Below are 26,953 nucleotides of genomic sequence, written 5' to 3'. Positions count from 1 at the left end.
AAGTAAATACCAAGAGCTTTAAAGGTAAATAACAATAGAAAACATTTATTTCTTCATAAACAAAAGTAACTTTAAATACTGAACTGTTAACAATGATAATGATTACCTCCCGCCCCATTACCACCGCTGCTCCACATCCGTGGTGTAGACAAATCCCCGGGATCTGGGAGCCTGGATCAGAGGCTGCGATCGCAGGGGAATAGCCAACGGAATGGAGGAGGGAGCTCTAGCCACCACCACAGCAGGTCCCACATTGGCAGTAAAGACCACACTCTCCGAGTCCGGCTCATCCTTGGATCCTGGTTCCGGAGTGGGTTTCAGGGGGTCAGTGCTGACCCCGCAGACCGGGTGATCGGCATTGCTGTCGGTGGAGTTGCTGGAGAAGGTCTTCTGCTCCTCCTCCCTGCTCTGCTCGGTGGGCAGGCGGAAGGCGCGACTTGGTCGGTAGCCGGCCGGTGGATAAGGAGCTTTTACAAAAGCCCGACCGGAACGGGATTCCACAGCGGGGGGAGCTGGGGGAGCTGTGGTAGGGTCCACGGAGACCCAGTTGGTGGTTGTGCTCCAGTCGTCGGTTGGATCTGTAGTGCTGGTCGACAGATCCTCCAGAGGCAGTTCGGTTGTGGTGGTCAGCTGATTCGTACCCAAACCTGAGCCTTCCTGAACCTCGGCCTCCACAGCACCGGGCCCTTCAATGACCTCTACTTCCACTTCGCCTGGCAGCCAGAAGGAGCGACCTTGTGGTCTATAGCCTCTCGCCGGATAGGGAGCATCCTTAGCCTCGGCCGGCTGATCCTCCTGCACACTGACCGCATACCGGTTGATCCTGACCTGACGCGCTTCGATCTGGACGGGACTAAGAGCCCAAAGGCAAAGGATAACGGGTAGAATGCACTGCATGTTGGACTTTCGATCTCGGTCCGAATTTAGACCCAACTGATCCACGTACGATTGTGAACGATACTTTTATACAGAGTTCTCGATCCCGGGGAATATTGACATGAAGCTTCTATATCGACACGACATCGATTAGGCGCACACTTAATGATTTATTTGCATAGCCTTTTGTTTGTTTCTGGTCTCCGCCGACAAAACCACGTCCGCTGCCAACTCATATCTCCACCATATCGCCCGCATCGTCCACATTATCACCGGTCTCCAACTGCCAACTGGTGTCCGATGTCCACGTCCGATTCGCCATGTTCTTTGAAAATTAAATGCGTTTCGTACGTGACACGCAATCCAATTCCCAGCCAATTGAAAGCGAAAACGGAGTGGACTGTTGTCAATTGCATTATGCTGGAATTGTCAGCTTGAGCGTTAGAATTTTTGATTAAACACTTATAATCAATATTTATGCGATCAACGATTTGGCGTTGAGGTGACCGCCAAGGTCACCAGCCCGTTCCCCAAACGATTGTTTTATGTCACGTCCTGAACTATCATTACATGAAATAAAGTGAGGATGGTTAAATGTAAATAATACGTGCAAGCGCAAAAATATTTACAAATTAGTTTTAAATCGCAATTAAAGAAATTACTTTAATTACTTGTTTTTTTTTTATACAAATTTTATAATAAAGTCAGCAAGTCTTAAGTTGTTTGATATTTTTTAAACCAATAAGAGTATGAGGGTGACAATAAAATTTATTATTTCTATAAATGAATGGTTTTTAGGTACCATACTTAAATTCAGTACAACATAAGTTTTAAATATTTCAAGGCTTTGTGCATTGGCCTAAAATAGATTTTTGCCCGCTTCCATTTTACCAATATCCTTTAACTTCGCCCCAAAATTTACGACTAGCCATTAATTTTACCGTCCGTCACATTAAGAGCGTTTTAATGTTGAGCGATTGGTTTAATCGTGGTGGAGACACTCTCAGATTTTGGACTGATTTCTGGCGGAACCTCGGACATCAACATCTGCTTCCTCTTTCTGGTCACGTCGTGGGCGCATAAAGACGCCGCAGACACCGCCGATCGTGGGTAACCAAGACCATAGTGGAGTGCCGACGTCAGACCGTAGGTCCAAAAAAGGATGCCCACGCTGGGTCCACGCGCCGCACACTAAACAGGTGCCCATCCAAGTCCTACCTATAAAAGCGCCCAGGGAGGCTCTTCCAGTCATCAGTCGTTGGTTCAGCCTTCCCACAGATACACTTCCATCCATTCATCTCCACCATGGCAAAGTTTCAGGTTATCCTTATGGCTGCAGCCCTCAGCCTGTTGGCCGTTTCCCAAGCTCAGCAGCAGCGCTATTCGCAGCGCCTGAGCCGCGGACGTTCGAGGTACTCCGCTCGCCAGGAGCTGGCTCCCGCCGACGCAGCTGATCCGGATGCCGTCACGCCGTATCCCTCGGCGGATGAGCTGAAGCCGGAAGTGCCCTTCGACGAGGCTGCTGCTCCCTCGGCCGCCGAGCCCACACCGGATGCCGTCTATGGACCGCCCGATGCTGCGCCTAACAGCGTTCCCGACGAGGTGTACGGCCCACCGGACGTGACCGGAAACGATCTGCCCGCCGCCGCCGACATTCCGACGGAGCAGCAGGCCCGTTTGGTAGCTGCCAGGAGGGCCGTTAACTACCGGAGAGTAGCCAAGCCCGTGGCCTATCGCCGTCCACTTTCAGCCGCTGCTCGTCCGGCCAAGTTGAGTACTGCCCGGTCCACCGTGCGACGCTTCTAAATGAAAATCTAGGTAAGGATTTAAGAACTCATCAAGAATAAGTTTTGAACCCCCCCCCCAAAAAAAAAAACAATACACATTGAATAGCCTCGTAAGATTCCATGTAATGATTATTCCTTTAAATAATTCTGTCTATTTTTCTTGCAATTCCAGCAGCCAACTCAAAACAAAAACCCATGACGATCCACCAGCCACGATGACGACAAAAACAAACACAGGAACACTTTTTCACCTGATCCCACACTCTACACATAAATAAAACACATCCGATTATAATATAATGCAAATAAATCTGCTTTCGAGATAGAACGAACTTCTTTTGGCAGACATACCAGTGAATCACTTCGGTACAGACGGGAAAGAAACTTTCCTAGACGCGTCCAAAAGCCAATTTACAGCCAACTTGATCAAGAAGCTATTGGTCACCGGGAGAGTGGGTAAAGGGGAAGACCTGCAACCGGTTTGGGAACGCACGCTTCGCAAGCTGGTGACGAATTTGGGATTGCCCCGACCGCAAAAAAACAAGAAATACGCCAGTCTGAACTCCTAGTGGAAAATAAATACTCTAATCTTGAATTCGATTCAGGTCAGTCTGGGTAATCAGTGTGGGAAAAAGTTTACAAGTTCAATGAAACAAAAAATGATGGGGAAAAAAAACTGCACTTTAAAATGGATTCCTGCATGGTAAAAATAATAATTACGACATTGAGAACATGAACTGTATTTATGGAACCATAAATATGACTTAAACAGTTTTAATAATTATTAATATGAATATTGTTGTGTATTCAGGTAAAAGTGCTCTAGGAATTATCCGGAAGAATAACTCAATTTCAGCACACATAATTACGAAATGAAATGATTCACTTAATTGAATTTGCAAATTTGAAATGCTCGCGGATTGTCAAGGGCCGAAGTAAGAGTATTTTTAACCATTAAGATAAACACATTACACATCACAAAGTAAGGAAGTTAAGGAATTGTTCCCTTCGACAATAAAGCACCTATACCTATGTATATGTTAACAAAAAACTACTACAAGTTTCTCATCTAAATATGAATTACGTATATGCAGGGGACTTAAAAATTTAATTAGTCGTATTAAAAGTCATTACTTTAGTATACACCGAAACAAAACAATGCAGTTTCACATAAGATCGTTTTTTTTACCACTATTAAAAATGACTTCACTTTTTATTTGCCTTCCGTTGATATTAGAGGGGAAATTCATATTTAGCTTGGATACTTTAAAACGTAATTTATTATAATACTTTTTTCTTTCTGTGCAACCCGTTCGATTCGAAGAAAAGCTGCTGTGGAGCAGAGAGTCGAAGCTTATTTAAATAATCTTCCCAGCCGCCTGTACTCAGTTGTCGGTGAAGATCAGACCGGATTACTTCGCATGAAGCTGCCGGAGAAACGCGTGCAGAAAGTGAAATTTTTATTGCAACAATGCTGGGACAAATGTTTGCCGTGGCCATCATTGCCATGACTCTGTTGGAAAATATCCAAGCGCAACGGCCCTCCTTTGCGGGATTGAGGCCGCCAGGTGGACTAAGTCAGAAGGACAAGTACCACGCAACCCAGAACACAGCCGTTGAGAATATCACCGGAGTGGATATAGCTACAAGATTCGGAGAGCCATCCAGCTCGCAGAGGCCAGCTCTAGTCGATCTACCCTTTGGAGCCTCCCAGAGGCCGCCAGTTGGAGTTCCCCTAGTACTGCCAATAAGTGGGTCTGCTCCGGAGGCGGCTCCCACTGTGGCCAACCGATTTGGAGCAGAGGACACTCCACAGTCGACAACCCAGCCCGCCAGTTCCGCAGCCGGAAGACCCGCAACATCAGTGGCCCCCGTTTTCAGCCAGCTGCCCATCGATGCCCATGGTGACCGCGAGTGGGTCAACCACTTGAGTCAGCTGCCCGTGGAGCAGCAGCCCTTCTGGTTCATTAACTACCAGGCCATCGAGGCCCATCGAAATAGCTCGAGACCGAATGTGGGCGGCCTGGAGACGCGGGCATCTTTCTTCCGCGGTTAACTATTGAAATTAATAACAAAAATGAGATTTTTAAAATCGTCCTCTTACTTACTCAAATATGTGCGAATTTTTAAATATAGAATTACCTATTTATTTTACATAATGAAAAGGAAAATGTGTGTTTTAGGTGGCGATAAGGGAATCAACTCAAAGTTGATAAGATTAATGGCATGTCCGAACCATTCGATTATATTTTAATATTTGTGATGATTAACAAAAGTCGTGATGATAGCCTCGAAGCGTTTTCAAAACCGATTAGACAATCGGTTCATGATTCTTTCGAACATTTTATTCAATTTAGGAAAACCGGTACAGGCCGAGCTAAGCCCAGGTTAAATTACAGGAAAATAAATGTAAGCTTTCTTTAGCTATTAGGAGTAGGAGTAGCTATTAGGAGGTAATGTAGTAGTTAATGGCTAAAATCCTTTACTTTTATGTCCGGAAGCTATAACAATGGAATATATATAATGTACCAATTTAAAATTAAAAGAATTCAAAATAGAAAATTAGTTAACACCAATACGCTTTGATCACCTCAAGAGAAATAATCTACAAACTAAATATTATATATTACCGAATATGACATGGTTCGACTTTTTGAAAAAGTCCTATACTGCCAGAGCCTATGAATCCTTAAACTTAGAGACCTATAATACAAGCCAGTTGATAAAAAATCTTCTTAATGTGGATGGTTGAGCTGTTTTATTTCTATAGAAAGGTTTAAAAAAAACTATATGTAGGTGTTTCCCGCTACAGTGACGGATTTTTCGTAAAATGGTAGAACGAAAGTTTACTAATCGAACAATAATTTTGAAATATTTTTTGTAGTATATGAGTATTGAAGCATTGTATTTTCTGGAACAATCAAATCAAATTTTAATTTCTTCGTGTATATACAGCAGCCGCAGTGATGTGATCTCAGAAACAATTTAAGCTAGAACGCTAAGATTACTCGTAGTTTCTCTACGGGTGTACTAGACTCTAAGAAAGTATGTAACAGGTACAAGTCTGTCCGTTCGTATGTCGGTTGAACGTAGAAACTATAAACGCTAGAATCTTGGGACTAAGCATGCAGATTCTTGAGACATGTAGGTGCAGACAATAATGTTGACAAAACAGCCATGCCCACACGTTTGAAAAAGGTTTTGCTTTATTATTATTTAATTGTATTTTATGGTACACACTCGGTATACACACGCCTCTTTCCTCCCCAACAAACCACTTCAAACCGTCATGCCCACACTTGTAAAAAATGCTGGGACTTTTTTAATTTTTTGTAGTATTTATTGATATGTCCATGAAAATGTTTAAATTTCTCGTTCGCTCTCGTTCACAAGATGAGTAATGGGTATCTGAAAGTCGGGCAACTTGACTAGGGTTTTCTCATGCTGTACTTATAAACATCGAAATGATTTTCGTTTACACAGTATAGTTATACAATATAAACCTGTGTAATAACAGAATTGCAATAGTAAAATTTAATAAATGTGTTACTTCTGGGATTCGCCCAGAGTCAACCCCAAACCCCTCAACCACAACGCCCACAATAGAATATACATTAATTCCCTATTTGGATGCGCAACTTTGTGCGCATAGAGACACCTCATTACTTTTAACTCTACTATAAATTTGTTATTTTTAAAATGTAAAGAAACAAAGTTGTGTTTATTTAATATTGGTATGTGTTAAAAGAATGAGTAGACTACAAAATGGTGTAGTTTATTGGATGAATAATTGTAATAAAATCTATGTGGGAGGTGCTTACAGGAGCGCAAACATTTTAAAGTGCCTTTCTTTCGCATCAGGATATTATCAAAGATCGTCCTTTGAAAGTTTGGGTCTTCTGCCCTCCAAGTCGGAGGAACTGTCAGTCTTGTCCAACTGAATGAATAGATTGAAACAGCCGCCCTTGGCAGCCCTTTTGGTTTCTAAACTATTGAGCAATCGAAGAACTAAGAAACGAGGGAATTAATTGAACGGTTGACTATTTTTTTTCTTAATTCTGATCTTAAGCCTGATCTTAACATTGATTTCAAATAATAGATAATTGAATTATTAGACGCATAACTTGGAGGATCGCGAATTGAACAAATAATTTATCAACGGATATCGATATATTGGTAGTCCTCCAATGGATATACAACTTTATCCCCAACAGGTGGTCTCTGCGTGGCAACACCAGGTGAATCCAGTGCCTTGGTTAGTTCCAGGAGAGCCACAACGATGATCATCAAAAATTTGAACATTTTTGCACAGGATACTAGCATTTTCCTAAATAATGTTGCACTTCGTCTCTAAGTAATGTTGACTTATTATTTCTCTGTACAAACTAAACCTTGATAGCAGATGAAGTTATTTATATAAGCTTTAAAGCTTACAAAATGCACTATTAAAAATAGTAAGTAGGTGTACTTTATGTGCACAAAGGTGCGTCTATGCATGTTATTTAAATGTATATACCCGGTACTTTTAGAGTAAATGGGTGTACTAGACTCATTGAAAAGTATGTAAGAGGTAGGAACAAGCGTGTGCTTATGTTTTCTTGACCAGAATCACAAGCCGAGGTTATCATAATCTCTGACCGTCAGGATGGAAGGTACGAAGGAACGTACACAATATGTACCGAGTTATTTTTAATATTTAGAATAACTCGGATATTAAACTCAATTGTCCCTATCTATGTTCTCGCTCTACTGTACCTTCATCAATGTTCAAAGACCACCAATCACCCATCATATTGCGCAGACTAAAAAATAGCTTAGGAAGCCATTACACTGGTGAGTCAGCCACTACAGCTGGAATAAAACAAAGCATTAAAAATGCATTGGAAATGGGAAGCCTTTCACAAAAGACCATACAATTCCGCTAACAGTATGCGATGGAAACAAGGAACCCTTTAAACGCTTCCGAGGCAATTCACATGTCAAGGGGATATGCAAAACATTCTGAACAGGAGTTCGTTCGGAATAGGTCTACTATGAGTTGTTCTTAAAGGCGAATGGCTTTCACTAAGTTTTAGGGAACGAGAATCTTTGAGCGTTGTGTAAAGTCGGGCAAACATATTTGCATCCATTTCGACAATTTAATATTAACAGTTAAATCAATTGTTTCGCATGCAAAATAGTTAATTATCCTTCGACAATCGATAGATGTTGATTAATAATATAAATTAATAATAATATAAAGTAACAGAGTCAGATGGACTGACACGTAATGATGAGCATGGCAGGACACTGCTGATTATCCCCCCTTCTCCACACACCTTCACAAAACATGTTTCGATTAAATACTAAATTTAAATTATTCACGTAAAAGATAACCAATTTGTTTGATATTGGTGTCGGCCCATTTAATTTATTAATTACCTTCGCTTATCATATCACGGGTTTCTCTATTTAGTCTTTTAGGACTGAGATTACTTAAAATGTAAGGAAAACAAGCAGACGAACCATTTTTAAACATTTTAGCAGAAATATATTTTTAACAACAAAATCCAATCCAAACCGAACAAATTAAGAGAAGGCAAATAGGGTTACTACCAGCCCAGTTGTTGGGGAGCAGCGTTGTAGGCTGCCAGGTAATACGGCTGCTGGGCACCCACATAGTAAAACTGGGGCGTGGCCAGTGCTGGAGCCTGAGCTACTGGAACCACCGGAGCCACTGGAGCCACTGCTGCATCCACGGGCAGCTCCTCCAGGCGAGCTGTGAGTTGGCGGAGCCGCTTGGGCTTGGCCAGCTGCAACTTGGCCAATCTCTGGCGACTGCGCAGGCGGGCCGGAGCGGAGGAGGGTGTGGTGGCCTCAAGTGAGCTCTCCTCGGTGTCCACCTCCTCGTTCTCTGGGCTAGGCTCGAATGTGTCCACTGGTGGCTCCTGCTCCGACGGCAAGGCATCTGTATCCACATCCTCAGGAGGTCCGTAGGTCAGCGCGGGCTGTTCAGAGGCGGGTTTCAGCTCAGCAGCCGAGGGATAGGGCGTGGGAGCCACCTCCTGCCGGGCGAACGCCACCGGACGCAGGCGCAGAGTCCGCCGAAGTGGTGCCTGTGCCGCACAATTCACGGCGCTGATGGCCACCAGCAGGAGGAGGAGCGAACTGATAAACTGGTAACGTGCCATGATCGTGAGACTTGCAGTGGAGCTGTGTTGGCTGTCGTATATGGAGCTTTAACTTTTATACCTCCAAATGCCGCAGCGGTGGCCCTGCTCATCGGTGGTCACTGGTCAGCGATTCTAGCCCAGCCAACAACGCCGTGAATTTTAAGCAGAGCGCCGCGATTTGAAATCCATCAATGCGCATGCGTATGTCAAGCAGGCGCCGCACAGTGGAGTGGAATTTAAAGTGCTAGCAGATCTATAGCCCTAGTTGCCCATGTGGACCATAGGCCATATACTTAGTGTCATTCTCAGCACATAAAAAGGGAAGTAGGTTATGCAAGAGAATTAATAGCTCAGTTAAAGCAATAACACATTTATAAAATTATAAAATTTCGACAGAAAACATACAAGTCAACGGATGACTTTCGTTACTAGTTCGACTTCTTTAGTTCCAGCCCATTGCTCATCCCCAGTGGGTCCACGTAACGTGTCAAAGTTAAGTGCCCGCGGGTTATAATTAACGCCCAATGGTTATGGCTTAGACATGGGCCCTTGACTAAATATTGTCACGTCCGTAGGCCAACGAAAGGGTGTCCCTCGGTGTGCCAAATATACCCGAGTGGCCGAAAACTTCAGTTGGTATAAAAGGCACGCGACTTCCAGCCACTGACAACATTCTAAGACAACTCAGCAGCAGCTCAACATGGCCCACAAGTTCATCTGCTCCCTGCTCCTGATCGCAGCCATGGCTGCCGTTTCTGTGGCAGAGCCTACCAGGTTCCGGGTACGATCTTCCCGTCTGCAGTTTGCCCGTCAGGAGCAGGCTCCAGAGGATCAGGCAGTTGCGGCAGACCCCACCGTGGATATTGCACCCACACCGGCCTCGGCTCCTTATCCGCCAGCAGGAGTGACACCGGAGGTGCCCTTCGACCTGCCCACGGAGACCGAAGCGCAACCTGATCTAACCTACGGACCACCAGCTGAGCCCGACAACACCTACGGCCCTCCGGATAACACTTACGGACCACCTGCCGAGCCGGAAAACACCTATGGACCGCCGGCTGATGGCCCAGTGGACCAGGCCCCTGCTGCCGATCCCGTGCCCGCCGGCTTGATCCAGCCTCGTAACGAACGCCTCCGCAGTCGTCGTCCGACCCCGGAGAAGCTTCGATCCGCTCAGATTATCCGCTCTGGATCAGTGCTGGTGTACACTATCTGAAATGGGTCAACCCTAATTTGGTAGAAATCAAATGGAATCGACACATTAGGATATGCATTTATTACTTTGTTGCTAAATAAATTGTTGTTGAATATTTTAATTTAAATAATGGAAAATTTGCTTAAATATTCGAGTTAATCCACCCTTTTGTCATAAATCGAAAATTTCAAAAGATGTCAGAAAAACTAAAGTAATTTGTTGATGGAGCTAATAGATATAAGAACTCTTTTGCTTTTCTATTAAGACCTTTTTATTTAAAGACACAAGAGATTCGGGAGTCTCAACTACCAGATACCCTTTGCTCTATGATCTATTAAAAATATTGTCCAAACACTAACCTATAATTTCGGCTTCCCAAAGCTTTGAATATTATAATTTTATAATATTTTCGCATTACCATATGTTTTTAAATGTTTGAATAATTAAAAATGTAAAACTTAGTTTGATATATGTGAACAGAAGGTAAATGCTAAGGTAACAATAAACAAGAAACAATGCTATAGTCGACTGCCCTGGATATCAGATACCAGTTACTCAGCTAGTGGAAATTCGTACTCGAAATTGCATACTTTCCCTGGAATATCTATATATATTGATAAATAAAGTAAAAAAATATAATTTTAATATATAATACAATTTTTAAAATATAGTACAAAAGGCTTTTTGGCAATCGATAGAAATTTACAAGACTAATAAAAATATGCAAAATTTGAAAACATTTTGCAAAAGTGTGGGCGTTGCAGCTTTGGGCGGCTTGTGTGGCAACATGGTACATGGTATGCTTAATCTCAACCTTCTAGCTTTTAAAGTTTCTGGGATAGAGACGTTCATAAGGACAGTCGGGCATGACCAGATCGACTCGGCTATTGATCCTGATCATATATATATACTTTATAGGGTCGGAAACGCTTCCTTCTGCCTTTTATATAATTTTCAACGAATCTTACTCTATGAGTAACGAGTATAAATACTATGTTTTTTAACTCGATTGACCATGATAAAAACTCAAAGCTCAGAATATAATAATCTTTGGTAAGGTAAATGAGTGTTCCAAAAGCGAAGCTAATAAGAAAAAACATTGTTTTTGAATTCGATTGACCCTGATAGAAACTGTCCAAATGTTGCATATGGGTGCGACGTGCTTTTAAAAGTGCGTGCTTGATGGATTTTTTCACAGCCTATTCTGTTTTGCATGAATACAAAGTTCATCAAATAAAATTATGAACTGCCAAGAACCCAAAACCAAACAAACTCGAGTGTTCACAGCCCACGCCAAGTGTTAATGAATGATTCGAAGGAGGGGAAGGGTGGCCTATTCCAAATCTTAGCATTGGACAATGAATTTCGAAAAAGGGTCACGTATCGGGTATTAAGCTGAAGCTACACTGCCGCCGATCAGAGCAACATAATCAAAGTTTTACCGGGAATAAGAGCCTGAAACTGAAAGTGACGAGCATAAATTATAGCAGAACTCGATCTGGTAGCTTGGGGCTATAAATAAGTCGAGTCGGATTGAGAAATCAGAACAGAAGCCCTTCAACCGCGAAAATGATTAAACCGACTGGCGCACCAATTGCTATTCTTGTCCTGAGCCTGTTGGCGATTGGCTCCGCGGAGCCGATCCGCCGGAGGTTCTCGGCGCGCCAAGTGGAGGCTATTCCCAGTCCTTCGCCCACTGGATATCCGGAGGCGGGCATCACCCCGAGTGTTCCCTTCGATTTGCCCAGTTCGACAGTCAAGCCGGAGAACACTTATCTGCCGCCTGATAACACCTATGGACCTCCGGACAACACATACGGGCCACCAGATAACACCTATGGACCTCCAGAGACCGACTCCGTACCGGCTATTGCTCCCGAGGCTGAGCCGCTGCCGGAGAATCCCATCGAGACTGATGATATTCCAGAGACTGAGAAAGCATCGGTGGATGGTGCCAAGCTGCAGCCCGCTGATGAGGACGCCGAGGAGGATGAACCGCAGCTGGAGGTTGCTGAGGATGGCACTGTGATCGTTGTAGCCAGCAGTCTTGACCAGCCACAGCCCGTACAGTCCGCCCGACTCTACCAGCGATTTCCTCAAGGACGGCGTTCCCAGAGGCCTGTTCCTCAGCGTCTGATCCTGCGTCGCAGTTGGTAGACTTAAAAACTTTAGCGTAAGCAAAGACGACACTACATCAGACTTAAGCAAATATCATACAGGGCTAGAATCTATTCTTGCGAGATCATGCAATCACTTACAAAATTCAATTTAAATATAAATCCATATTGAAACTAATAGGAAAGCGTTATATATATATATTTCTTATTTCTGTGTAAAAATAATATACAATTCTTTTGTATAAGCACGCCCTTTTAAAGAAATCTAACCACATTTTCATAACAGCCAGTACTTACACATGCTTTAGTCATCATCGCGATGGGCACGTATCGTTGGACCTGGCTTATAAGTCATCGGCCTCGAGGTTTCTTCGGGCGTTTGAATTGGGCAGTCCCCAAGGGCATTCCTAGTGGGTATTTATAGGCGCCACTTAACCGCCCATGCAGCAGTTTATGTCAGCACACCACAATGTCCGGTTATCCAAGTGCTTCTCTGGCCACCTTTGCGCTTTGTTCCATTCTTTGCCTGAATGGAATTGAAGGCAGTCATCTGAGGTTCCCAGGACCCGCGGCGGGCAGGTTTCTGCAAAGACAGGAACAAGCACCATATCCACCAGCAGGACTGGTCCCCGATCCGCCATTCGACCTGCCAACGGAAGAGGCAGTTGAATTTCCTCAACCAGAGGAGACATATGGCCCTCCAGCTGAAACATACGGGCCACCGGCTGTGGTGGAAGCGCCAGCTGAGGTCTACGGCCCACCGGACCAAGTTTATGGACCTCCCGATCAGACCTACGGACCTCCAGACCAGCCAGCCAACGATGACAGCTCCAACACATTGCCACAAAGCGCAGCTATAATTAATTTGGCAAGTTTGCCGCTGCCACCCCAGGCTCAGTATGTTCTTCCGCTTCTGAACCGCCTGGCTGCCTTCCGCCCGCAGCGTCCGCTTCTGCCGACTCCGCAGCGTCGGCCTGCTAAGCTTAAGGCTCGTCCTCGGCCAAATGCGGTCAAGATTGTGAATGCTATTAGGCCTACTCCAGTGTTTCCATCGACTCCACAGGCTTTGCCCTTCGTGGATCGCCGCATTCCTTTCCGCCCACGGCCATCACGACTGATAGTCAATGCGCCTTTCAGACGCCCATCCAGGCAATAGACTACTTTTTTCAGCACTCCAACCAATGTTATGAATACACTGTAAATAAAGTTTGTTGTCTATGTCTAATTTGCGATCGAAAATAAGTAGGTAGAAAATTCAGAAGGCCAGTCGCTTCATCAGCAGGTACATGTGCTGATCCACCTCGAAGCCGTGAAGATTGTTGGCGTCACCCTGCAGTCGCATCAGCAGGCCGCCGAAGGACACGTAAGCGGAGAGCCGGGAGGCCTCATTGTGTGCTTCGTCGCCCTCGATCCTGTAGATCTTGCCGTACATAACGTACTCAAAGCTGTCCGCCCGCGTGCCCTCGTGCTCCATTGGATTGTACTCCCCGCTGTCCGGGCAACCATCCTCGCGCAGCGTGGTGGCCAGAACCAGGCGGAATTTGTCGCCCAGCTCCATGGGGTATAGCCACGAGTTGATGTCCAGGATCAGGTCCATCTTAAAAGACTCGGACTCGCAGTGCAGGCGGGACACACGATCGAACTTCTTGCCCTCCGGATCCATGTCTTTAACGTTGAAGATGTCCTCAAAGAGTACTCCAGCCATTTTAGCTGAAATGTGATAATTTAATGAGTTGTTGCTTTGAAGTCATTTCAGCCATTTCGCCATAAACGCACGCCTTACCTTGAGTCGGCTGAATAGAGTTTATACGTATTGAATCCTATATGCGGAGGTAGATGCGATTTCTTTAATGAACTGGGTTTATTTCAGCAAAATTATATTATATTAAAAATGTTTGCGACTAATATTTATTTCTTAAATATTTTGCATGCGCGTGTTAGGAATGAGCGATGCCAGATCTTTTTGGCGGCTTGAGTGCTGCCACACGTCTGCGATTTCAGTGAGCAAAGTGGTCACGTTCAGCAGGCTGTGATTTCAGTGTGTAACGGAAGTCACGTTCAGCAAAGCGTGCTATGTTCTTAGTGAAATTTAATGAATATTGCAAATGCTGTGCAAGGTTATTTTAAACCTTTTGTTTAACTAAATTGGGTTTATAATTTATTGCGCCGCAACCTAAACGTCATTTGATTTTCTCTAACTAGTGACTGTGCATCACGCGCCCATCTGTAGGCGTGCAGACAGAGAGTCCCAGTGTGACCGTCTATCGGTGAATACACATCACTAAGATTAAGAACAACATTAAAAAACCACCGAAAACTGTTATTTATTTTGCTGGACAAATCGCAGTATTGGCTTAGAATAGGCAAACCCACAAAGTCCCACAAAGGTCTAGCCGCAGGCAGCACGATGGATACACCCTGAATAGCCAGTCGGACTGCCAGCTAGCGGATTGCAAAAAGTATGTACACACAGCTCGGGGCGTCGAAATTATAAACAAATAAGAAGCGAACTCCTAGTAGGACGCGGAATGCATAGGAAGTCCAAGTGTGTCCCATTCGGGGTGACGATAAGTGTTCCTGTGGATCGAAGGCCCTTAGCCTAGCAATTCCCGCTTTTTGCGAAGGTAAGTCCACGCCCGATGGGGCTTTGGTGTTGGTGTTGAATGTGGAGCCCCTGGGCCAAATGTGTAGCATATGTTTAGAATAGATTGGTTTGCGTATATGAGTGCTGTGGTGCTGGTGCATTAATTACTAACAATCGGTTGCAAGACCCCGAAACTACACAGTCGTCGAGTTTTGTGTCCCGAATACGAAAGACTTCAACGGTCCCTCCCCTCCTCCAGCGACCCCCGCCGCCTTAACCCTTACCCACCCCCATAACCCCGCCTATTTAGCATTACAAAACTGCTGTTATGTATTCACTTCTTTATTTTCGCTTTTTGTGTGTGATTTTCGCTGTCGTTCGTGCTTTTTGCCCCGTTCTCTTTCAGTTTCGATTCCCAGCTCCGGATTCTAGCTTTAATTCGCTTTTTCAACAGTTTGGTCGAGGGCCGTTGTGCTGCGAAAGTGAGTTAGTTTTCAGCTTCTGCGGGTGCGGCTCTAATGAACCATTAACCCTCCGCAGGGGCAGGGGGTTGCTCGGCACTGGAATCGGAATCGGAGGGTTCCCAATCTGCTTGCCAGATGTTCGTCGCAGTCCAGGGTCATCGTCATCGCTCTTATCCAGTTGCATTTCCAGTGTGCTCGCTTTTCATTGGAAACTCCGCCGCCTCGGAGAACAGACGCCGCGGGATCGAAAACGCTCAGGTTGCACAGCTTTATCTCGATATCTGTCTATAGCTCTACCGTGATTTTAGTGAGTGCGGTGGATTGCTTATCAGTTGTTGCCTTTCTCGGGATCTTATCAGGCGCTTTCTCCATCTCGCTCCCGCCCAAACAAAAGATTAAGACAACAAACTGGGAATTTTTTGTGGAAGCTTACGTTCGCTGGAAATGCCATTTGATAACGCGATCCACTTCAAGACATGGGCTCCTAGCTCTATACACCGCGAAAAACAGTGCACAACATTTCGTTGTTAACTAGATTTGTAAAGAAACGAATATATTTTTTAATTGAATAGCTAATGGATTGCAATCAATTAACTAATTATGATAAACAACGTTTAAAAATCTCACATGATTTGGACAACACTGCAAAAATAGTAAGAACTATTGCAATAACACGTATAAAAGTGTCATGCACTTCGAAGCACTTAAATATGCAAATCCCCCAATTTTGGTAATATTTTTCCTGTGCATAGGTCTTATCACTGTTGACACAGCTGGAGGTTCTGTTCCGTTGCTGTTTCTCTTCTTGTTTCTGTTTCGGCCTCACTTACGGTTACTATTTCTGTCTGTGTTTTTGATTCTCCGTCTGCTTCGGAACGTGGCGCTCGGCGAGTGGAGAATTAAAACAGCTCTTAACTTTTTTGCAGCCCATCTGAACTAATCCAAACCAAAGGTGAATGGGAACTATCCTAGAAGTAGCAATCGAACCAAAAAATACGAATACCCTAAATACATACGTAGAACATTAACCCTAGAAGTAAAGCCAAACGCAGCAGGTGCCGGTGTTTCCCAGGAAGCGGTCCCCAGATATTTAGTTACGAACCCAAATAATAAAAACCAAACAAATGGTACGCAGCCGTCGCAGTGTGTCCAAGGAGGATGCCGTCTCTCTGCTCACGGACAGCGGCATATCGCTGTCATCGCCGCCGGCGGCGAGGGAATCCTCACCAGGCCCCACGCTTGCGATCCAGAGGAGGAAGAGCAGCTTGGCAAGTCTGCGCGATGCCTGTGTGGACGACGAGGAGGACGACGGCGGAGAACAGGACTCAAAAGATCATGACTACGTGCAGCCGCAGCTTAAGAAGTCTGCCCGAAAGGACGAACCGGTGAAACGCAAGCACCATGTCTGCAGTCAATGCTCCAAGGAGTTCGGTGGCAAGACGGATCTGCAACGCCACATGCTTATCCACTCGGACGAACGACCTCACAAGTGCAAGGATTGTGGCAAGAGCTACCGCCAGGCGGTCAACCTGAAGAACCATATCACCACCGCCCACGAGCATCGGAAGCAGTTCGTCTGTTCTCAGTGCCCAAAATCATTCGCCCTCAAGGAGCGCCTGCGGCTCCACATGCGCCTCCACTCTGGCGAGAAGCCCTATCCTTGCGCCCTCTGCGACAAAAAATTCGCGCGAGGAGGTCAAGTGAGTAATACGACATTCCATTTTAACTGCGATTTAACGATTAATTTTATATTTTTCTCATTACTCGATTTATTATAAACTTAAGTGTATTTAATTATGAACTTTCGATTAGGCTTTGGTTTTTATAGGTCATAACCATTGGTGTTTCTAATATATATTATCATCTATATTGCAGCTGCAACAGCACATGGTTTCTCACCACAAGACTAGTATCCAGCAGTTCAACTGCACCAAGTGCTCGGCTAGCTTCTCAACCAACGCCAATTTACGGGTGCACATGGAGCGACACGAGCAGGGCATGGAGCACCGGTGCAGCATCTGTGAGAGCCAATTCGCCAACGAGCTGGCTCTGCGAGCCCACATAAACCAGGAGCACCACAAGCTGACGCAATTTGAGTGCGAGATATGCCATAAGATGATCGAGCCGGACGAAGATTTGGCCACTCACATGCAGAGGCACGCCGCTGTTAAGACACACGTGTGCGAGGTGTGCAACACATATTTCACCCAGAAGAGCCAGTACAATGTCCACATGCGGATGCACACGGGAGAGCGCCCCTATCAGTGTAGGGTAAGTTGAAAGTGTGTTAGCTTGCATGTAGCCATAAATGATGTTTCTACTGCCATCAGATCTGCCACCAGACCTTTGCCCATTCAAGCGTACTAAAACTGCACATCCGGAAGCACACGGGGGAAAAACCCTTTCGCTGCCAGCTGTGCGAAGACGAAGTAGCCTTTTCTCAGCTGGCGCACCTAAAGAACCACATGAAGAAGATACACAAACAGCAAAAGCCCTACATGTGCGAAGGCTGCCACGAGTTTTTTAAGATCAAGGTGGAGCTGCAGTCGCATGTTGAGCAGTGCGCCAAGTGTCCAGTTGACGGGGACAAGCCTAGTGGCAATCAGTCTGAAGATGCGCAAATTCTTTCTGTGTTAAGATTTAACATGGCAGTAGTACTGAAAAAAATTAGCTCCGCTCAAAAGCTGCGTCAGTTGGGCTACGAGAAGCGTCTAATCGATAACGTTATCATTGCATCCTTGAAGCTGGCTCAGCGACAATCCCATGACGACGTCACGATGACACCATTGGCCAGACTCCGGCTAAATGTGGAGGAATTTCTTAAGTGGATTGTGCCAGCCCCCACAATGCAGAAATTTAGCGACGAATTGTTGTCTATCGACACCATTCTCGAGAAAATTGCCACCATGTATATGAAACAGAAGTAGAATCCAGGAGTTGCTAGCCAACGCCAAATGCGAGTGTGCCATAGAAGAAGGATTTGAAGAACTAGTTCTTGCCATTTAGTTTAATGTTTAGTAACCCAAAGTTGCAGAACGAAACCCAACCAAATAATTTATCCCAAAGATGTATACTTTATAGTACAGATCATTTTACTGAATTACTACCCTTATCCCAATTTTGCTGCTACCAAAAAGTATAATTTGAAGAATGTATGAGTTAGTGTTGTCATAATAATTTTCCTATTAAAGGAAATTAGTTTAAGAATGAATTTCGATGCAATAATTTATATAATAATAAGTCTAACATGATTGAAACCTCAAATATTTTTGTATACTTAGTCTTGCCAGAGCAACAGATTGTCTCGGAGTGAATCTATAACAGCTCAAGTGCAATACAACTCATTGTGGCCATGCTTGTAAAATTAATAAACTTAATGCATTTAGTTGCCATTTGTCTTTTCCAACCTTTTTTTCTTTTGGAAAACTCAAATGAATTATATATCGTGTGTAAAAAGTGCAAAATCTGAAGTGTACAGCTGAAATCCAAATCAAAATACGCAAGTGAAAAAATGAAATGAATAATAAATATTGTTTCTGATTACAACCCAACACTGGATTTTTTAATCATGAAACCATTTGCAGCAAGTTTTATTTTCGCTTACTTTAAGATTTCGTTAGTCACTGTTGAAAAGAGTTAGAGAAAGTTTATGAGGACGAATGATAAAAAGAAACCATTCCTTTAACTAAGAGTGAGCACGTCCACTATCCAAAAAAAATGCTCCCACACTCTTGGGAGTGTGAATATATTAATATTAATTTAATATTTAAATATGTTGGGTTTTATTATTATTATTGCTAATTTATTGCCTTTTTCTATGTTTATAAAAAACGAGTTTTGGTCGTCTACAACAAATGACAAAGGTCAACTTCCGATCTTGCTGAAACTTGTATTTGAAAATTGAGAATCTCGACTATTCCTCTTTGTTACTAGCATCTTTAATTTTTCGCCCATTAATAACAGTTTTAAGCTGTTTGTTGCAACAAATTGTTCTCGTCGCATCTTAGGAAGCGACACGGCTTGAATCAATCAATTTTGTGCATCTTCTTGCTGGCGTGCCTTTGACCTTTGAGGCTCATCTATGGAATTTCAAGCCATGTCCGGCTGGAAGCTGCATTCCATATTTGAATGCGGCCAAAAAAGCAGCGAGTCGCACAGAAACACCCAGGCACACCCAACCGGGCTGGCATCTAACCACATAAACAGTTAGGTACAAGTGCCCCATGGGTCCCTGCCCGATGGCCATAAATGGTCTGGGCTTGTGCACAAATTTATAAGCCACTTACATTAAGGTGGCCAATATTTTTTATGGCAAACCCCGCACTGCATGCGAACCGAGCTCTCTAAGCAGCGGTGGCATCTGCAGGCGCTGTGGCACCTGCCCGCGCCACTTCCTCCGGTACGCCACCTTCCACCCACCCGGAGCAATTAATGAAATTTACACGGCGAATTTATTGACGCGACCGTTAGTGTCAACCCAATGGAATCGGATGGTGGGGGTGCCATTTGCTTGTCCATAAGATGTATGTACAATTTTATGTGTCGAATATAGTTATGATTTTATGATAGTTCGCTTGGGTAGCAGGCAGGGATTTTTCTCCGGACAAACCATTGCGTGTCTGTCACCTGAAGCTGCTGATGTAATCTCCGCCAGTCTGCCATCCCATTCCATGCCGTTCCCGCTCCCGATCTCGATTTCTTGTCCCGGGAAGCAGCTTAATGTCTACATTTGTTCTGGCCGTTGCGTGTTCAGTGGTTGCCCTTTTTACAATCTCAGCTAACTCGGTTACTCCTGCTCCCACCAACCACCAACTAGCAACCACCGCCCACCGCCCACTGCCACTTCCATGTCCTCCTGCTTCTCCACAGCCGTGGCAACTGCAAGTCAGGCACTCCAGCTCCTTCAGCTTCTTCCACAGATTTAGTCTCGCCATTTCCAGCAGCTGCCGCTGCCATGGCGCATTAGAACAAATTGCTCTTGTTGCGATAGGAAGGATGGACATGCCTTTTGCCATGTTTGGGCCGACGGACAGAATGCCTCTGCTGGTTAGAGAGCAGTCACACTCGATCCATCGGCTATATGTGAAAACTTGTTCAGTTGGATACAGGAGGACAATATCATTGCTGTTAGTCGTTTCAATTTACTTGCAATATTATGGGAAATAATATAATATACAAATTTTGAACATTAATACATACCCGGTCGTGAAAAGTTCAATTGGTATCGTTTCCAAGTAAATTAATATATTCTTTACAACATTGGATTACATACTCTTACTCTTGGTTTTTGGCATAGAATTATCCTATGAAGAGTATATGAAATTCAACAACCTTCGTTTAGATTTGCTTGTTTATTTTCCAAGTAAAATGCGCCGCGAATTCGTGAAACAAATAGTCACAGACGTAAGTACGCATGTTTCGCCTGTTGGCCGGGGCTCGTTGGTGGCTCAGCCTCATCTGCATACCTGGATTTGACCGGGACAATGTTAATGATGAGAGCACGGAGGAGCAGCCCGTTTCGAGAGCCTCCGAGCAGCAGGTCCATTTCCGTTTTCCCTTCGGGACCTGTGGACTGTGTAGCAAATTGATTTGGCTTTAGCCCATGCTTGGTCGCTATCATTTGCGTTAGCTTGTTTGGCATTATGTAATGCATATATAATTCTTTTGTTGTCTGCGGCTTATTAGCGAATTTACTCTGGCATTGGGGTAATGTCATACCACTTGGACGCAAAGTCTTTAATATGAATCTTAGCCTCGGAGAAGTTCAAGTGAAGTTGTTCACTGACATTAAATTTGAGGCGGAGTTGGGAAACTGGCCAGCTAAATTGCAGTAGCCCACGTCATCGGCAAGGGCCAAAAGAGAAGAAATCCATAATTGCCTGGGAATGCCCAAGTGAAACCAATTTCACAGTGCATTTGAATTTAACTAGACTTAATTTGCATTCGACGGCTAAGTCAAGTTTTCAAGAATTTATAAGCTCTGTAAATATCGTAAAACTACTTTTATGGTTGTGTACTTATTTTTATGAAGATACGTACATCTTTATTAATTAACCATTTAAATTAATTGTTACATTACTAATTCAAATTTGTGAAAGATGATCTATTTCATTCAACACGCTAAATGATTTGGATTTAATACATATTGCTTTTGGAGATATATGCTGGTAACCAGTAATTGGTCAGCTTTGAGCAGGAATTTTTGGATCTCAGCCAAGGGGAGCCAAGCCATTGAGGTCATTCAACTTCTGCTGGCCAGGGCGTTTAAGGAGGCAAGTCAAAGTCAAGTCAAAAGTCATAAAAGTATGCAGACCTGGGCAGTCGGATTGCCTTAGCAAAAGTACAAGTCTACAGATGGTTTGTATAGCCAAAGCTCTGGGCTTGGGTACGGGATTGAGATTGGGTTTAGACTTGGCTTTAAGAATGGCTATGTGCATGCGTATGAGTATGGGTATATGGGTTTATGGGTACGGCATGGGGAAGTGCGTTGCAGTGGTAATCCTTGTCCATGTCTGCGCTGCCCTTATTGCAACAGCAACAGAAACAGCATCAGGAACAACAATTACAAATGGACGACTTCTTTGTTCTGTCAGCAAGGCCTGCTGCAGTCCAACAGCCCAGAATCAGCATCAGCCACAGCACCAGCACCAGCAATAAGATCCAGTTGGGTCTCGGGCCCAAGGTTTGGGCCCAGTTAAGGCCAAAAGAGATGCAGCCAGAGTTTTGCGGTAGCAACTCAAAAGAGGGGGCGTCGTCAGAGTCTTCTCCATCTCCATCTATGCTGCAGCTGCTACGCATAAAGCATACGATCGGCACTGCGAGAAATAAACATGAAATACGTAGTATTATTTGATTCATTATTATAGAGCTAAGGATCTATATGAGATGTTCAGGCAGAACTTGCTTTAGTGAGACTTATTGGGACTTATTCTAGGTAAATCGCCACATTAGATTAAAACATTGCAACAAATTTATCAGATCACTTTCGCGTTGATCAGACAGACTGGTAAAAATCAAAAATTTCTCAAAATTTTGTTCAGTGCTCACTGCGGATTCTGTTCGCTTGGGTCATTTTTACTGGCCAAAACAAATATGAAGAGCTGCATTCAGCGGCCGCGTCTCTGTTTTTGTCTAGGAGACGGTGGAGTCAGAAATGTGCAACGTTATCATAACTAAGTTCATATGGATGCGTGTGCTTGTGATTTTCCCGAAACGAAACCAAAAGAACGAAACCGTCTGCATATGCATAATTCATGCTATTGAACCTTCTGCGGTTATGACTGGACATGGACATGGGGCCCTGGACTTGAACTTACCAATCCACAGAGGTGGGGCAGTGGCAGTGGCAGAGGGGCATGGGCGGGCATGGGCATGGGGACTTCAGCCAGGCAACTAGAAAAATTATAATTTCACAAGTCATAATAGGATTTGCAATTCAAATGCGAGAAGGCAACGCAGACACTAAAAGCGGACTCAAGTCCGCTGGGTTTCTTTAAGATTGTTCCTGTTGTTGTTGTTGTTTTCCTTTTTGTTGTTGCCATTTCCTTTTTGTGAAAATGTCTGGGGAAGGAGCAAACAACAATAAGAGGCTTCTCGGCCAGGGCCCAGACTTATGGCCAAGGCTCTGGCCCCGGCCAATATGTCAAAAATATTAAGAGACATGGCCAATGGGCCCGGGAATAGGATCGAGAATCGGCAACAGAATCGGTTTGGGGCTTGTGGTGTGGGGATTGGCCAGACTATCGGACGAGGATCATGCATAAATATGCAAACGATAAGAGCTCTCCTCTATAAAGTTGTAAAATTGACAAGCGTTGCAATGCCAAACTCTCAAATAAAGCAATAAAATGCACTAAAACATCGCCGGCCACGGATCGCGACTCCGGACCGATCGGTAGCCATGAACCAAATGCAAAAATTAGAAATGAAAGCCAGCGGGTCGCAACAGATCCTCCTGCTCCTTCACCACTAGCACCTCCTCGCCTGCTTGCTCAGAATTTATGCCATTCTGGCTGGGCCTTCGCGGGGGAATGGGAAAGATCCGATGGAAAGATGAGCACGGAAGCATCATCGTTTGTCACTGGCGCATGCAAAGGCTCAATTCATGATTCTGCATCGACATCGCGAAGGAAGTCCGCCTCGAGTGACAGCAGGCAGCGCATAAAGATAACAAATAGTATTGCTGTGGGTTGCATCGTAATCATGTCAAGCTGCCCATACCCATACCGGTAGCCCCAGAAGGGAACGCCACAACTTACGACTCACTTAGGGCTTCCTACTTCATGCCAGATCGAGCCTAAAGCTTATTCCCAGGAAATTCAAACAGATGAAGTCGATATAAATTAGGAGGACGAATTTTCGGAATTTGGTTTTGGACTTTCAGTTCGTCTCGAAGAGAATAAGAAAAGACTTAGGCAGCGAACTTGACAGTTTTTCCAGCTAAGTACGCAAGCGAAGCGGGCAGATCTAATTAGGGATTAGTCGCTGTCCGGCCTTGCTCAGCCGTGCCATCATAAATATTTAATGATATTGTCAGCTCCGCGCTAAGAAACCCTACATATGGCTCTGATCTTGACTTCGGACCAGGCTTTTTCCCCGGCTTTGGCTTCAATTTAAATCAAACGTCGCAACGTTGCTGTCGTCGCCACGACGCTCGTTTTTGGCATGGGCTTGAGTTTGGTTCGGCTGGCCATGGCCTTTTATTTTTAGCATATATAGTAACCATATGATCGACACTCGAACTCGCCTGAGTGTGTGCTAGTTCTATTTTTAGTGGTGCCTTTAACTGGCGACCGCATTCGGCCTGGCCGTGGCCTGAACTCTCTAGAAAAATGTGTCCCGCTGTGAATTATGTGCCTACATAAATTACCCGGCCAGGAATTAATCATGTTTTATGCAGGACTGCGGCAAAACCTGGCTAAAGCCACGGTAACGCAGGCATGGCCTGTTTTATTTTTTGTTCTGTTGCTTGCCCATTAGGTTCAGTTCTCTGGCCCGTCCTGGTGCGGATCTGGGTTTGAGTGCCTCCAGGGGCACTTGGAGTCGGTCCGAATTTTTGTCTCTGTCTCAGAGATTGGAGTTGAAATAGCGCGGGATGCTGTATTGGCGCCTTTTCTAGTTTTCAAAATGGCCAAGGTAATTGGAAGAAGCAGTCAAATTTCTGTGTCGCACATAAGATTGAATTTGTTGGTTTTTTCGTATTGTAGTGTTTCTCCGGCTGTTTGTGTTTTTTTTTCCAAAAATACAGTAGAAGAATGTTAATTTAAGTTCTATAGACATCAAATTAGCAACCAGTTCTGTTAATATTGATGTATTTAATTACACGCAAAGGATAAAAAAAAATACGAAATTGGAAAAGTAAGCATTTGGAAATAAAAAGGACAAGGAGGAATCCATTTGAATTTTTTTCAAAAATCTTCAAGTGTCATCTTTCCAAACTCCAAATAAATCTTACTGGGTTGAGTCCACAACTTTTCAGGTATAAAGTTCCTTTGACTCACCAAAATCCCCTTATGTACTGGGATTTAAAATAAATTTTCTCAGATGGCAATCTCGAAGATTTTTTATTTTTTCGGAAGAGATTTCTGGGACACCCCTGACTCCCTGGCCCACACCAAAGGTTCTCCCAAGCTTGAACCGCCTCTAAAACTTTAGTGTCGTTGTCCATGGCGAATACGTTGTAGTGGCTGCTGTGCTGGATCCTGCTGAGACCAGTGTAGTTATTGTTGTTAGCATGTAGCCCTCTATAATTGATACGTGCTGCACTTGCGCGCAAAGACAAAATCTGCCCGCTGGCTATTTGCTTTGGACGGGCATGTGGGGAAGGGGGAGTCCGGGTGGTGGCGGTGGGGCGGGGCGGGTTGCTCATCCTGAACGCCAGTGCAACACGAGTGGGGCGTGGCAGCAGCAGAGGAGGAGGCCACAGGAAGCGGTTGGGGAGCAGGGTCGCCGCCCCGTTTGGCGTCTTCCGTTGGATTGCATTAAATGTCGGGAAAATCGCACGTCCACCCTCGTTTGCTGTCTGTCCTTGCGTATGGAGCTGGGGAATTTTATGGCAGTCTGGGCAATGGAGGGTTGAGAATGGAAGGATACTCCTGGCCACCGCCCCACTTGCATGGCATTTTATAATTTAATTTTCATATGTGGCTGTGCTCGAGTGTCGGAGCCCTGTTCGTTCATCTCCCACTCCCACCAAGTGGGTGTTGCTTTCGATTATTATCGATTATTCAGCAGGCCCGGCAACCATAAATCAGTGCACCCCACCCCCTGCTGGGCTTTCATCAGCTCATTTATCACTTGGGTAAACAGCGGAGGGCACAGCTGCATAAAAAGGGAAATGCAACAGAAACAAAAGACTTAGGCAACGAACTAAGTGCTGTTGCCATCTAATGTCAGCGCTGGGATTTCCTACTCATCCCACTTCGGGCAAAAGAAGTCGCGGCTACCAGCGACAGAAGTGATAATTAATGTGTAAGCCGATCGCCCCAACCCCCCCAACCACCTGTGCCGTGAAAATTGTCATCGGCCGGGGAGCGAGGCGCTTGAGCTCCACATGCTAACCGGGGTGCTGACACAAAGCACTTGTCACCCAGTCCGCAGCAAGAGCCAGGAGTCCCATGCTGCATATGCCACTGCTCGCCAGTGATGGTGGCCCGTGCGAAAATGAATCGGCGAATCGCAGGGAAATCACATTAACTACCCTACCCTTATACTAGATTACATGCTTTTAGGTGAAGCTGTAATACTCGTTCCACTTTGATCAAATCCAAAACTATTGCGACATTTATTAGTTATTTGTTATTATAAGATAATACTTATTGATATGGTGATAGGCTAAACAATTGTATTTCAATAACCGCTTTGCTGCTTTTATCTCATAAGCAAATCATAGGTAAATAACTATAAGTGTTGGCAGAGTGTTACTTAAATAAATGGACAGCTCTGTTTAAGCTTAAAGTGACCAATGCCAGTGACTGTGGAGCAGTAACAGTGATCCCGAGGCCTGCTCATCTTAAGCTGGCTATGCGTGCGTTTCCGCCGAACCCAACTTCCCCGCCGGTGTCCAAGACAGAGACATGTCTCCACTGCAGCTGGACAAATTGCATTTGTCGTCGTTGTCGTTTTGTGGATGCTACCTCCTTTTTGCAGACACATGTGTGCGGATATACATACAAGAAAGAAGGCCTCTCGTACCCTGGGTCGTGGTTATATGCGTAGTTATGCAAACAGTGGCCGGCCAGAACAAGTTGTGGCTGCTGTTGGCTGTCGTAATTAAAGGTCAACATTTGTGCAAGTTGTCAATGGCGTGACCATGCAAGGGGTGGATCCCGAATGAAGGAAGCCCAGACTCGAGAGGGTCCGAGAACCAGGACCACATAAATAATTTCCGCAAATGAGATGTTCGTCCAGGTGGGGGGGGGGGGGGGGGGGGGGGGGGGGGGGGGGGAGCTGGCCGCAGTTAAAAGCCAGCTCAGAACGTGAGGGAAGAGGATCGTAAAACTTAATAGGTTTTTGGCCGTTCTTATAGTTACACTCTTACAATACGGGGGCTTTGAGAATGCCGCCAAAATTACGGTCACGGTGGTCAGATTTTTGATTTGTCTTAGTCTTTGGACAAAATTTTCAAATCACATTCGATTACTCCTTAGGCTATCCACAGAAATCGTCTTAGGTATAGATCCGCATCCGAAGAGCTCGCCTTGAGAGGAAGTATTTACCGCCTGGGAGACTTTTACCTGGGTTTCGCCTCCGGCCTGAGGCTCTTTTGCAATTTAGACA

General features: G+C 44.8%; 9 protein-coding genes across 12 annotated transcripts; 6 read left to right on the top strand and 3 right to left on the bottom strand.

Moving 5' to 3' along the window:
• Positions 1-60: 60 nt before the first annotated feature.
• LOC117140340 lies at positions 61-944 on the bottom strand. Its single transcript, XM_033303189.1, has one exon. It carries the CDS (start codon positions 895-897, stop codon positions 118-120), a length of 780 nt encoding a protein of 259 aa, XP_033159080.1. The 5' UTR covers positions 898-944; the 3' UTR covers positions 61-117.
• Positions 945-2,138: 1,194 nt separating this feature from the next.
• On the top strand, positions 2,139-2,991 carry LOC117139941. 2 transcript variants are annotated; one of them, XM_033302626.1, is made up of 2 exons: positions 2,139-2,694; positions 2,839-2,991. In XM_033302626.1, exon 1 carries the CDS (start codon positions 2,182-2,184, stop codon positions 2,680-2,682), a length of 501 nt encoding a protein of 166 aa, XP_033158517.1. In that variant the 5' UTR covers positions 2,139-2,181; the 3' UTR covers positions 2,683-2,694; positions 2,839-2,991. The 2 variants fall into 2 exon arrangements, with proteins under 2 accessions (XP_033158517.1, XP_033158516.1); XM_033302625.1 differs by having other exon boundaries at positions 2,836-2,991.
• A 1,062-nt stretch (positions 2,992-4,053) lies between these two features.
• On the top strand, positions 4,054-4,834 carry LOC117141402. Its single transcript, XM_033304824.1, has one exon. The coding sequence runs from the start codon at positions 4,135-4,137 to the stop codon at positions 4,717-4,719; it is 585 nt and encodes a 194-aa protein (XP_033160715.1). The 5' UTR covers positions 4,054-4,134; the 3' UTR covers positions 4,720-4,834.
• Positions 4,835-8,254: 3,420 nt separating this feature from the next.
• On the bottom strand, positions 8,255-8,833 carry LOC117141486. Its single transcript, XM_033304963.1, has one exon. The coding sequence runs from the start codon at positions 8,831-8,833 to the stop codon at positions 8,255-8,257; it is 579 nt and encodes a 192-aa protein (XP_033160854.1).
• Positions 8,834-9,515: 682 nt separating this feature from the next.
• On the top strand, positions 9,516-10,300 carry LOC117141219 (proline-rich extensin-like protein EPR1). Its single transcript, XM_033304578.1, has one exon. It carries the CDS (start codon positions 9,516-9,518, stop codon positions 10,029-10,031), a length of 516 nt encoding a protein of 171 aa, XP_033160469.1. The 3' UTR covers positions 10,032-10,300.
• Positions 10,301-11,502: 1,202 nt separating this feature from the next.
• LOC117141218 (mucin-7) lies at positions 11,503-12,481 on the top strand. The gene is made up of 2 exons (XM_033304577.1): positions 11,503-12,183; positions 12,414-12,481. The coding sequence occupies exon 1, from the start codon at positions 11,580-11,582 to the stop codon at positions 12,165-12,167; it is 588 nt and encodes a 195-aa protein (XP_033160468.1). The 5' UTR covers positions 11,503-11,579; the 3' UTR covers positions 12,168-12,183; positions 12,414-12,481.
• Positions 12,482-12,577: 96 nt separating this feature from the next.
• On the top strand, positions 12,578-13,293 carry LOC117141217 (extensin). Its single transcript, XM_033304575.1, has one exon. The coding sequence runs from the start codon at positions 12,597-12,599 to the stop codon at positions 13,281-13,283; it is 687 nt and encodes a 228-aa protein (XP_033160466.1). The 5' UTR covers positions 12,578-12,596; the 3' UTR covers positions 13,284-13,293.
• A 36-nt stretch (positions 13,294-13,329) lies between these two features.
• Positions 13,330-14,097, bottom strand: LOC117141220 (DNA-directed RNA polymerases I, II, and III subunit RPABC3). The gene is made up of 2 exons (XM_033304579.1): positions 13,911-14,097; positions 13,330-13,837 (listed from the first exon to the last, which is right to left on the bottom strand). Exon 2 carries the CDS (start codon positions 13,830-13,832, stop codon positions 13,383-13,385), a length of 450 nt encoding a protein of 149 aa, XP_033160470.1. The 5' UTR covers positions 13,833-13,837; positions 13,911-14,097; the 3' UTR covers positions 13,330-13,382.
• A 289-nt stretch (positions 14,098-14,386) lies between these two features.
• On the top strand, positions 14,387-18,575 carry LOC117140398 (zinc finger protein OZF). 3 transcript variants are annotated; one of them, XM_033303267.1, is made up of 4 exons: positions 14,387-14,586; positions 14,648-16,875; positions 17,051-17,446; positions 17,506-18,575. In XM_033303267.1, the coding sequence occupies exons 2-4, from the start codon at positions 16,300-16,302 to the stop codon at positions 18,100-18,102; spliced, it is 1,569 nt and encodes a 522-aa protein (XP_033159158.1). In that variant the 5' UTR covers positions 14,387-14,586; positions 14,648-16,299; the 3' UTR covers positions 18,103-18,575. The 3 variants fall into 3 exon arrangements, with proteins under 3 accessions (XP_033159158.1, XP_033159159.1, XP_033159157.1); XM_033303268.1 differs by having other exon boundaries at positions 14,645-16,875; XM_033303266.1 differs by having other exon boundaries at positions 14,387-14,751; positions 16,102-16,875.
• The last annotated feature ends 8,378 nt before the right edge of the window (positions 18,576-26,953 follow it).

Source organism: Drosophila mauritiana, chromosome 3L (genome assembly GCF_004382145.1).
Source record: "Drosophila mauritiana strain mau12 chromosome 3L, ASM438214v1, whole genome shotgun sequence".
In the NCBI taxonomy this organism is placed as follows: Eukaryota; Metazoa; Arthropoda; class Insecta; order Diptera; family Drosophilidae; genus Drosophila; species Drosophila mauritiana.
This window is presented reverse-complemented; position numbering and strand designations above follow the sequence as displayed.